The 13,049-nt window shown below is 37.3% G+C and overlaps 1 protein-coding gene across 1 annotated transcript; it reads left to right on the top strand.

Moving 5' to 3' along the window:
* The first annotated feature begins 180 nt into the window (after nucleotides 1–180).
* Nucleotides 181–6,610, top strand: LOC140950483 (thiamine transporter 1-like). Its single transcript, XM_073399718.1, has 3 exons — nucleotides 181–1,293; nucleotides 1,680–1,821; nucleotides 5,870–6,610. Exons 1-3 carry the CDS (start codon nucleotides 260–262, stop codon nucleotides 6,053–6,055), a joined length of 1,362 nt encoding a protein of 453 aa, XP_073255819.1. The 5' UTR covers nucleotides 181–259; the 3' UTR covers nucleotides 6,056–6,610.
* The last annotated feature ends 6,439 nt before the right edge of the window (nucleotides 6,611–13,049 follow it).

Below are 13,049 nucleotides of genomic sequence, written 5' to 3'. Positions count from 1 at the left end.
AACAAAAATTGCCTGTGTAGCTGTTTAGGTGTAAATTCAGGGCTTTTAAAAAGATCAAATGCGTTAAAAAAAAACAATGAAAAACAAAATATCCCCTCAGCACCCCTCTCAAAACAAAAAGGCGAAGTCAGCTGAGGTATCAACCTCGCTGAGAACCTGGGAGCGAGGTTGCTGGATCGTGCTGCTCGCCTTGACTCAGCCAACAGTCAGCTGCTTCTTCTCAACTGTACATTTACCCAGTTTTGCCATTTGAAGTTGAATGATGAGCTTCTGGGTTAAAGCTACTTTTTTGCTCTGCTTCTATGGCTTCTTCAAGGAAATGAAACCTTCAGAACCTTTCCTCACTCCATATTTGAAAGCACCTCCCATGAACTTGACGGAAGAACAACTGGACAATCAAATCTACCCCGTGTGGACGTACTCGTATCTTGTAGTCCTGTTCATGGTGTTTTTAGTCACTGATCTGTTGAGATACAAGCCAGTAATAATAAGCGAGGGCTTGGCTTATTTGGTAACAAGAATACTTTTGATCTGGGCTAGGGGTGTACTGGCAATGCAGTTTATGCAGTTCGCATATGGCGTTGCGACTGGCACTGAAGTGGCATATTATTCCTACATTTATGCAGTTGTTGACAGAAGTCATTACCAAGTAGTGACCAGCTACACGCGGGCTGCAGTACTTTTTGGAAGAATGTTATCTGGTGTGGTCGGTCAGCTTCTTATATCATTGAAAGTAGCAGACTATCTGGCTCTCAACTACATTTCTTTGGTGAGTGTCTCAATTGCCTGTTTGATCAGTCTATTTCTACCAAAGGGAACTGGCAACGTGCTTCTGATGAACACAGAAAGCGACTCCTCCTCCGAAGAAACAAAGACAACATGCTTATCTTCATGGGGAAAAACTATGCGCACTATGTTTCGTGACTTTGTGTTGTGCTATTCCAACAAAGAGCTACTCAGATGGTCGCTGTGGTGGGCCTTTGCAACCTGTGGAGAATTCCAAGTTGAAAATTATGTCCAGAACTTATGGGATGTTATCTACCCTTCCCATAACCACAAGATTTACAATGGTGGTGTCACTGCAGTCTCTCACCTAACGGGTTCTTTGGTGGCAGTTGGCCTGGCTTATGTGAAGATAAACTGGTCTTTGTTTGGTGAATTATGCCTTGGCATTGTTTCAGTGGCAGATGCATTCTTTCTTTTCCTGAGTGCACAGACAACCAGTATCTGGATGGCATATCTTATGTATGTGCTCTTCCGGACAGCATATACCTTCCTCATAACAGTAGCAAGGTAGGATAAAGTGTGTGCATAGTTACCAGAAGAAAATTGACCACCTTAAACCATTCACACCTCAACTGGCTGTAACTACCAGTGTGGAACCATGACCCTTGCACCTGTGTGACATATTTATCAGTTTAATGGGCATATATTTGATAACTTGTGCACTTATTGAGTACAAGGTACAGAGATCATTCAAACTATACAATTCTTTACAAATGTGTGTGGTCAGAGGAAAAAAGCAATAAAGAAATGGAAATCATACCAAACACTTTGACCAGGACATTACAATAAAAAAATTTTGTCTCACTAATCATCCACCTTTGCTTCAATCAAAATAGTTTCAGGATCATATATAGGTGTTTTACGTGCATACATAACAGAAACATTGGTTTTAGTTTGCAGATTGCCAGACATGTTGAGATGACAAGATTTGCTCTGGTGTTTGGAATAAATATGTTTGCTTCTTTGCTTCTTCAAACAATTCTAACAAGCATTGTTGTAGACAAACGTGGACTAAATCTTCCAGTTTTAACACAGGTAATGTTAATTATTTATAATTGTGTGTAGCTTAATCATTTCTGTTATAAACTTGTTATACATTTCCTCTTGCAAGTTAATTAGCCTATATAATTATGTTTCTCCTATTTCCCTCTTTCATAACACTTTAAGTCATGTGTAGACGTTGCTTATCATGACAAGATATGCCCAGTGAACTACTTACTGTGTACCCTAGATAACAATCATTTAATTTTAACAACTCATTTGGTGAGGCCCTTTCCATGTTCTTGTGATAATAACAATAATAATAATAGTAGTTATTATAATAATGGTTTATTAACAGTATATCCACCAAGTGGCTCTTTTTTTAGACTTTTTTTACCCTCAGCAGTATTTATAGCTCTAATGCTAGTGGGGCCGAGCAAATTCCTGAAACAAATAAATTAAATCAAACATAAACAGGTTAAAAATCCCAACTGGCTGGAGGCGAACCAGATTGCTATTTACAAGCGTGGTTCAGGATTTGAACTCGGAACTAATGAAAACAAATCCAGCTAGCGGTCAAGGTGGGACTTGAACTTGGGGCCTCCGAATCACATCCACTCAGCCACGCTGCCTCCTTCACCTGCCTTCACCTGTTAAAAACTTGTGATGAGTTGGAGGAAAGTTTGTCATAAGCTGAAGTCTCCAGGTGGAAAACATAGTATAAGATTCTTTTTCCCACAGTATTTACTGTCACCCATTCCTCAACCATCTGGCTGCTGATTTCAGTGGCTCATAGATTTTGAACTTACTCCTATTGCCCCCAAAAAACATTTTCTTTTGCTGGAATATGCACCTTGCCCTTACAAGCAAGAAATAATGTCAAGGGCATGATCATCGTTACCTGCTTCTTACAGAGTGTACAGAAAACATAAAACTTAAGCAACAGAACAACTATCAATGAGGTAATTTTTCAGATTTTTTTCAAAAGCAAATAAGGAAGAAGAGCTGTGAGTGAAATTGGCAACAAATTTCAGCTTTTTGGTCCATGATAAAGGACACTGAACTGCTTAACCCGTTGACTACTGTGCTGGCCAAAAGTGGCCATAGAAGACAACACTGCTTTCAAACATTGTATCTTTCTTAATCGCACAAACATTGCCTTAACTGTCAGCAATGAGCATCAAGTAGAAAGTCCTTCAAATTGGCATATCCAATAAATACAAAAAAGTCAGGGCTTTTTGCAAAATATTTCCTTTTGAATTTAGACAATAACAAGAATGACTGTTTTTAACGTTATAGAAAAACGGAAAAAATCACATTTTTTCTTTCAGGTTTTTTACAGAAATCATCATTGCAAAACCAAAAGTCAACATTCACAGTAACATTCAGTCCTTGTTTTAGCTTAGAAGTGACTTTTTTTGTTCTTATTCATTTCTCGGGCCGATCTACAGCTTTTTGTTCTAGTGCATCCTGGCCTTGCCTCGATTTTCAACATCATGACTGCATTGCATGCCAGGAAATAGCCAGAATTTTTGACTGCATTCATTCCTTCCCCCACTTTCTTCATATTTATACTAAGTCCACAGCCACTCCAACCTACCACGGAAATTTTGTGCTTGTTGTGATTTTCAGTGGTTTTAAATTCCAAAATATGCCATGGTAGGTCAAGAAATTCATCAGTAGTTGTGTCCCAAAGTTACTTCTTTTCAGAGCAGCAATTTTTCTAAACTTTGCAAAAATCGCATTATTATAGCTGAACAAAGCATAATGTCTACATCAGAATGACGTTTCCAGAAAACTCAAGCCTCCAGTGTTTCAGAACAGCAGTACTTTCCATGGTAAGCCCAAATACAGAGTCACAAAATCCTATGGACTGTTTGAATGAAGAAAATCACTCAAAAAAGTAAAAAGCCCTGGACGTCAATGGATTAATGTTTATTTTACAAAAATGAGGTCTGTACTAAGAGGCCAGTCAAGTTTCATGATGGTGGATGTGATTACTGTTTAAAAAGAGGTTACAAAAGCTATTAGACAGAAGATTATGGTGATACAAATACATGAAACGTGAAAGCAGCAACAGAAAAATAATTACTGTTTTATATGTCAAGGACTTTAAGTTGGCACTATGTGCTTTTACAAAAGATAAATAGAGCAGTAGCCGGAGGACCAGGTAACATTACAGTATATTAGGTAGGGATATAACAGGAAGTAATAATAAGGTCAGCAACATTTTGGATGAAAGATAAAAGCAGGCTTTTGCAATAATCCCCACTGCTTTTGATGTTTTTTTTTAGGAACAAAGCTAATATTAGGTTTCCAGGAAAGGTACTGATCAACAATAACAGCTAAGAATTTAGTTTCTATAACTTTCTTGATCACAGTATTTTCCATAACAAGAGGAACATTAACATTAATTTTCTTTTGCATTGGATAAAAACTCATTAGGTTCATTTTAGTCAAATTTAGAGATAACTTATTTGCTTTAAGCCAAGTAATTATTTTTGCACTTTGAGTTCATTGTTAGCAATAGAAATAAGGTGGTCAGTATCCCTATGAGAACAAATGATATTTGTATCATCAGCAAACAGTAAAGATTGAGTCAGGTTAGAGACATTAGGAAGATTATTAATGTAAATAATGAATGGTCTAAGGATTGAGCCCTGTGGGATGCCACAGGAAATTTTTCTGTAGTAAGACCAACTGAACCTAAACAGGTCAAATTGAGTCCGATCCTCAAAATAACTTTTAATTCACGACAAAGCAGTGTCCCAAATAGTTTTAGTGTTTCAGTTTTTGGCACAATATTTTATGATTAATGATATCACGCGCCTTAGATAGATGTAAGAAGACGCCTAACATTGATTAATTTCTGGAGATGGTTTCTTTTAAAGTTAACAATAAGAATATTTTTCGAATGAGGCCTTAAACTGCCGATTAAAAAATAAAATTGGAATCCAAGCTTTCACCAATCAACCGCAATATCTGGCATCATCATCATCCCTGATGAAGCCGTTGATCAGCAAAAGCCTGGATTCCAATTTTATTTTTTAATCAGTAGTTTAAGGCCTCATTCGAACAATATTCTTATTTTTAATCATGCTGCTTAAACTTAACTTTTTAACTATTGTTCTATAACTCAAGTGGATCTAATTGAGGGATGAACAATACAGGAAGCTAGTCAGAGTTAGTTATGAATAGCTACAATGTAAATTATTCCGGTGGAAAGTTCTTTTAATGTCCTTTTTCACAAAGTGGCACTGACAAAAAAAGTAAAGGAAAATAAAGTAATCCTGCTTCACCAATTGGCCTCTTTTTCACTTCCTTTTCAAAACAAAATTTGCAAATGTAGAGGCGCTTACAAAAACACAGAATGAACTAGCCATCAAGATTTTTTTTTTGTTAAAAACCCTTCAAGGCTATACATATGATGAAAAAAAACTGATATGGCTGGGAGGTTCTTACTAGTGGGGAGGTTCTCTCTATGAACGGACTGAGAAGCGACGTGAAGCGCCTGAGAACTGTAAAGAACTGTAAAGAACTGTACACCTGCGAATATAGAGACTAGAGAGGAGAAGTGTAACGTCACGTTACCATGGTAGCACTATTTCTGGATGACAATAAAACCAACGATGATGGCGAAGGCAAGGAGAACAGCAAAAAATAATATGTTTATAATAACTAACAACAACTTTGCACGTACTCACTTTATTTTGTACATTTCTTTGCCGTTGTTGCACCACTACAACATGGAACTTCCTAATTTCACGAGCCCGCTTTATGGAGTAGGTGAACACAATATTAAAATTGTCGCTTTCTTTTTCTAAACTTAGATAAGGATAGATACGGTCCCCAAGAAAATTTCGCCAACATTTGCCAAATTAAATGAATTTGAATAAGATCGGTGAAGTTTGAAATAGTGTGAATGGACTTTAAGTGACTTTTTCGGCTTGTTGTCATCCAGAAATTTTGCTACCATGGCAACGTGACGTAACAACTTCTCTTTTTTGCTCCCTACCACTACTGGCGAGGCCAGACTGCCATATTCCCAGGTTACTATGAGAAGGAATGTAGGTTTCCAATTGTCATTTTCTTTGTTTCCCAGTTTGTCATTTATGGAAGTTACTTTTTCATCATCGGAGCTGTTTTTTTGGCTAGAGCTGTGTTCCATATGACAAGAGTTGGATGGCGTCAGTGCTGGGAACAGCGTCATAATCAAGAAGATCAGCAGCCTCTGACAGTCATTACAAACACGGAATATAAAGATGGAGAAGAAAACCAACTGATTTAAGCCACAGATCAACCCACCAAAAGAAAGACAATATGATTCTATTTTCCTCCTCCTTTTTTCCCATGTGGTGAATCCAACACAGCACTTTTTGATTCCAGCTACACAGGCCATCCTGGGATTTTGAGAATAAATCCCCATTATTGAAAGGGTGTCCATTCGTAATTTTTAACCCTTTTTTTCTATGAAAGATCAAGTTCTAGGATAGCCTAGCATTCCTTTTAGCTGTTACAGTAAGGAAACTTTGAGTTGTGTGGTCGGTCCCCACTTTAATCAGGATGGAAATGCTACTTTGATCTGGTGTTGTGGTTAATTTCATCCCTTTTTTATTCTTGTACTTAATTTATTCTAGCCTTTTGTAGAAACGTCATCTGTGTAAGAAGCAGAAGACCCTAAAAAAATATGTTAATGATATGTGTCATAAAGAGTTGTCACGTGATACGTCCCTGTATGTAATGAACCTAATGTTAGTCAGTATCACTGAAAAACCTCATTTTGCGCTGATGAGATATTCGGCACATTTTGACTTAGGGCACTAATAAAAGGAAATTTAACTTTGTCATTTTTGAGCTATGAAACAGGTCATTTTTAGGGTCCTTTCCCATGGTGAGTTTTGGCTATAGGGTGTCAAAAATTACGGCATTTTCACCATGCCGCTGGCCAAAAGTAACATTGAGACAAGATCGAGACAAGGGAAGTTTCGTGTTATCTGCATTAGCGATATGCCGAAACGGTCGGAGAAGCGCGATTCTACCCAGTGCAAAGAGCTTGTTTCTCCCTCCAAAAAACGGCTGGAAAATCGTGCGACTTCACGCGAAGAAGGAGAAGACGTGCCTGGTCCTAGTTCTGGTGAAGATACTGTAAGCAATATTCTATAGAGACTATAGATTCGATGAGAAGTACGGTACAGTTCATGTATTTGCCGACCATGCACAATTGCATGACTATCTTTGTACATTACTAGCTAGCATGATGGTATAATGGGGCATTACAAAAGATTTGATGTGACAATCATAGAATGATCTGAACAGAAACCTTTTTGTTGCATTTTTTTGCAGCTCCAGAACATGTCTTAGAATTAAGCATGTAGTGTTTTTGGTTTTCTTAGTACAATGAGCTTATTGAAGTCTTGCTTGGCAAGGTTTTAAATAAGATGCTATGTACATGATGCCTTTTTGATGTAAGGGCATTTTGTAATCATCTCGACCTCATGATATGATTTGCACCATGCGAAGAAAATATCACTCTAAATTTGACATTGCTTCGAATCTCTCAATTTAAGAAAAAGTTTTCTTATTTTATGGGGAAATTTAAAACAGATCATAGGATAAGAACTCTTTTTTCTGTGATTTAAACTGCCTGTTTAAAAAAGAGTTTATATCCTATGATTTGTTTAAATTTTGTCATAAAATAAGAAAACTAAATTTCTTAAATTGAGAGATGTGGCGCAATCTCGAATTGAAGGCTGGTTTCCATATGATCGCTACGATTGCCAGGGACCGTGCAGAGGGAGGGGCTGGGGGGCTTTAGCCCCCCCCACCTTTTTGCAAGAATAAAAATAAATTAAACAAAAAATAATTTAACAAAAGTAACGGAGTGAAAAATAGCAAAAACTCGTTAATTCGAAAGTGACCAAAGTTACTGGCAAAGACAAACGCGCAGATAAATAGACAGAATGAAGCATTAGTCGTTACAATTGTAAAATATTTTTTCGCTTCTAACCTAGCAGAGGTAAACGTCTTTTAAATGGCTTCTTTTTCCTGCCGACCTCTCAGGAAAACGCGTTGTTTCGTAATTGGTCAATTTCGATCCAAAGTAATAACTGTATTTAGTTTATAAGGCGATTCTCAAACAAATTGTTTATTAGTTTCAACCTTGATTTTTGGAAGATCATGAAGTTACTGTTTCGCTTGTTATTGTGCGTCCTGATTTTAGCTCGATCAGCGCGAAGTCTGTCTTTTGATGTCAGGCTTCACGGCTCGTTGAGCATTCCAATTGCAAGTTTTGTTGGAAATTTTACAAGTGCTGCTGAAGGATGGTGATTATTTTTGTTTTGACGACATCATAGTAAAAATTAAAGAGCTACCCAACCCAGAACGGGAAATGATAAAAGAAGTTATCACGTTATGTAAGCTGATTCTCGTAAATTCAGCAACAAGTGCAGCCGGTGAAAGATCCTTTTCGACTGCCCGGAGGCTAAAAACATGGCTCCGTTCAAGAATGAACCAGGAACGATTTAGTAACCTGACAGTTTTAAACACACACAAAGAAAGAACGGACAGGCTTTCCACCGTTGACATAGCAAACGAATTTACCGACCGCAACACAAACAGAAAGCGTAATTTTGGCACTTTTCGAGTAAATGATGTACAGTAACTTTAATATCATTCACTAAATTATTTTCAGTTACTGTTTTGTTTTGCCGTGTAAATATTTTGAATGAATAATTAAACAATTATTGAACTCGGCTTTCGTATGATATGAAGATATACAGATCTCGGAGGGTGTTATCCACCCGGGGGGGGGGGGGGGTACTCCCATACATTACCTATACGGGTATGTGCCGCCCAATGGGGTCGTGATTTTAAAGCTCCTGATTTAGAACGGGGTATCCATTTCAGAGGCGTTTTCTAGAACGGGGTATAATATTTCGAAAGTTCGAAAGCTCCAGTTTTGTAAGCAGCCATTTGACTTTTTTTATTCAAGGACAGATTGCTTTTAAAAATACGGTTCAATGCGTTAACAAAACTGTTGTACTCTTGTTGCACCCTAGGACGGAGTATAAAAGACTGGCCCATTTCTAGAACGGGGTATCAGTTTTAGGGCGAATTCTAGAACGGGGTATAAAAAATTGGCCCATTTCTAGAACGGGGCATCAATTTTAGGGAAAGTTTTTTTAGAACGGGGTGCCAATTTGGAGTCCCGGGCGGCACATACCCACCCAAAAAATACCCAAGTGCCCCCCCCGGGGGTATTGACAAGACCTTAGGCTCGATTTCCGCCGTCTCCAGGTCCCTTGGGGGCTCATTTTCCAGCACAGCGGCCTACAATTGAGCCTAACAAGACCTTGGCGCTCGCAAAAAACCTGCCAAGTAGGTGCCTGTGCCTTGGGCAGATTGTCATTTTAGTGTTAGCCTGTGTACACACCGCCCCCCACCCCTTCGGAGAAGGGGCCCCTTCTTCGATTTTTCCTAAGGGGAGGGGGGTCTGTACAATTTCAGTTCCAAATACCTACCAAACCTCTACTCTCGCTAAAATGAATTCATTCATTGCTTTGACTTTGCTACACTTAGACAAGTGACAGCTGGCTAAGTGAGACGTAATATCATTCATGCACTCTGCGACCAACACATTTCCCTCCACACCCCTAATGGGACCACACGGAAAGAAGAGCTTGATCATATGAAATAGACGAATAAGCCATTTTTCACAATTGATCTCTTCGGCGATTTCATTGACATAATTATATTTGAAACTGGCACCTGTTGCATTATAATTCAATTAGATTGAAACCAAAACAAGATCATCTTGGGAATACGGATGTTATACCCCAACAAAAACTAAAAAACTGAGATAATCCCTTTTGCGTATATTCACTGAAAAAAGAAACTATTTTTCTCGTTTCATTCTGCTACCGATAAACGCTTTAAAGATCTTTGAATGAATCTGAAATTTACAGCTAATTTGCCTTTTGCAAAGCTATACATGGATTTTCTCTTAAAAAAAACTTTTTACGATAGAAAAAGTGTGGGGCATTTTGTTTTTTATCATGGTGCGTGTACAAAGATCTGATAAGCAAAAAAGAGTGCCCACAAATTTTATTGTGCTGACAAGAGGACTTACCTTGCAAGTTAACCATGTTAACTCTTATCTTTTATTATTATCAATAACTATCATTTTAAAAAAGATGATAATATAATAAAATTGATCGATACAACGCTATTGTTTTCTAATCGACCGCCCCTCTTTAGGAATGCGTGACAGGCCACAGTAATTGAATTATTTTAAGCCACGCAAACATATATCGATCATGATATATTATTCAGCTGCTTCTTCCTCGTTAAAAAAAAAAGAAAAAACCAAAAAAAAAAACACAGACCGTAAGGGGATTCTAAGTGATGATTCGTGTTTTTCTGTGGAAAGGAGAGTTATTTTTCCCCTTAGAAATGTGAAATGTAAGGATTATGTTTCATGTCAAGTTGTTGAAACGACGCATCTAAGGCTAATTTGCATAGGGAAAGTGAAGTCACGTTCATCGTCGACAAGAAAAAAACCCAAGAAAAAGCGATTACTAAGTTTTCTCCACATGTTTTCGAAAGTCCAACATTTAAAGGGTCTAATGACAGTTAGTGATAACTAGAAACGTTAAAGCTGTGGAAATTAGTCGACCAGATGCAGACCATCACAATTCCAGCTTTTCTGTCAAAATGGCGAATTTTGGAACATTAACGGAACTTTGTACAGCACGCAAAGAAGAGTGCCCACAAATTTTATTGCATTAAGAAGTAGACTGGTCTTAGTACTTCTGCTTTATCATAGACTTGAGTCTGGGTCAGGTGCCACTTTTGCGAAATTACCGTTCAGCTCTAGTTATGCAAATTAATTTTCCCGATAAGCAAATTAAAGGTCATTTTAAAAAAATCATATCTCAGCTAAATTTCCACAGAATGCAACCATTAAACCTTGAAACTATTAACCAGAGTTAAAACTTTTGTGTGTAAAATGATCAGCTTATTCGGCTCCGTAAGGTAGGTTTTCAAGAGCCCTAAAGTTTCACCAAAATCGCACCACTTCCGACTGCAAACTGGCTATTTTTAGGTGACCTAGAAAATCTCTCTGTAAAATAGAGAAAAAATTGAGTCGGTCCAAATAAATGTGATATTTCTTCATGGGATAGGATAGTTATCTTCCACTGAAAAAATCAGGGCAATCCGAGATATACCAAAATTTGCCTTATCGGTTCTTACGCGGACAGCCTCTATATTCGTCATCCAATTCACTTACAGAATTTGGAAAAGGTGCTCAATGCTTTTTGTAATAAATTTGCCGAGTGTGATAAAACAACAACAATAACAACAACATAAGCTTTATTTGCATGACTAGAATTATGTAGTTACAGTATTGCAAAAGCTTTAACATGAAAAACAAACAAACAAACAAACAAATCATAACAATGATAATGCAATGCAATGATTACTATAGTCAATCAATTGTCATCAGCATGATTTGATAACAAATTATTACGTAAATCATTTCATAATGAAACAAATTTCAACAAATGTGAATTTACGGAAAAATTCTGTAAATTCATCAATTTAATTATTAGTTCTGTGTAAGATAGCTGATTAAAGTCGACAAAATTTTGTTGGATTTGATTGTAGAATTTCCCCCTTGGGATTGAGTATTTTGGACAATGGAAGAGAAAATGAAATTCGTCTTCAATTTTACCAGAGTTACACGATGTCTATTTTGCATAAAAATAAAAGTTGAAAAAATCTCAAATTTTTCAACAACAAAAAAAAATTCTAATTTTCTCTTTTTCATAAACAGTTGTTTTTATAGTCTTTAAAGGCTTCTTTTTTATCTAGAACGTAAGCGAACACTTTTTCTCGATCTATTTTTGATAAACTTAAAAGATGAAAAAACTTCAACTTTTTGACCAAAATCCTGGACTATCCCCTTTGCAAAAATGCCAATTTTGCCTTCTTTTTAAATACATGTTTATATTGTCTAGAAAGGCTTGTTTTCTAACGAGAACGTCACCAAATGCTTTTTCTCGGTGTATTTTGCATACAACGAAACGTTAACAAAATTTCAAATTTTTGACCAAAACTATGGCCCCCTTTGGAAAAATGCCAATTTTGTGGTTTTTTGAAACCGATGTTTTCGTTATTCAGAAAGGCTTGTTTACTATATAAAACGTCGAAAATCGTTTCTTCACGATTTATTTTCACAATCTATGACACGGGAATACAGGGGGTTACAAGGGGTTACAGGGGAATAAAGGGGTTACAGGGGGTTAAAAGAGGTTACAAGGGGTTAAAAGGGGTTATAGGGAGTTACAAGGGGGTTACAAGGGGTTACAGGGGGTTACAGAGGATTACAAAAACTTTTTTCTAACTAGAACGTTCCCAGATACTTTTTCTTGGTCTATTTTGCATAAAAATCAAAGTTGAAGGAATCTCAAATTTTTGACCAAAACGATGGACTAACCCCTTTGGAAAAATTCCAATTTTGCGTTTTACATAAACAGTAGTTTTTATAGTCTTAAAAGGCTTCTTTTTTATCTACAACGTCAGCAAACACTTTTTCGCGATCTATTTTTGATAAACACAAAAGATGAAAAAAATTCAACTTTTTTACCAAAATCATGGACTATCCCCTTTCCAAAAATGCCAATTTTGACCCCTTTTTTATCCATGTTTATATTGTCTAGAAAGGCTTGTTTTCAAACGAGGACGTCACCAAATACTTTTTCTCGGTGTATTTTGCATAAAACGAAACGTTAATAAAAATTCAACTTTTGACCAAAACCATGGACTAACCCCTTTGGAAAAAAGCCAATTTTGTGGGTTTTTGAAAAGATGTTGTCGTTATTCACAAAGCCTTCTTTGCTATATAAAACGTCAAAAATCGTTTTTTTACGATTTATTTTCACCATCTATGAAATGGGAATACAGAGGGTTACAAGGGGTTAGAGAGGGTTACAAGGGCTTAAAGGGGGTGAGTGGGGGTTACAAGGGGTGACAGGGGATTACAAGGGGTTACAGTAGGTTAAAAGGAGTGAAAGGAGGATAAAGGGGGATACAAGGGGTGAGAGAGGGTTACAAGGGGTTACAGGGTTACAACAGGTGACAGAGGGTTACAAGGGGCTACAGGGGGTTACAAAGGGTTACAAAGGGTGACAGAAGATTACAGGGGGTTTCAAGAGGTTACATAGGGTTAGAAGGGGTTACAAGGGGTGACAGGGGGTTACAAGGGGTTACAAGGGGTGACA

The sequence above is a fragment of the Porites lutea genome, chromosome 10 (genome assembly GCF_958299795.1).
Source record: "Porites lutea chromosome 10, jaPorLute2.1, whole genome shotgun sequence".
Taxonomy (NCBI): Eukaryota; Metazoa; Cnidaria; class Anthozoa; order Scleractinia; family Poritidae; genus Porites; species Porites lutea.
The sequence above is the reverse complement of the archived record's forward strand: the minus strand, read 5'-3'. Positions and strand labels throughout refer to the sequence as shown.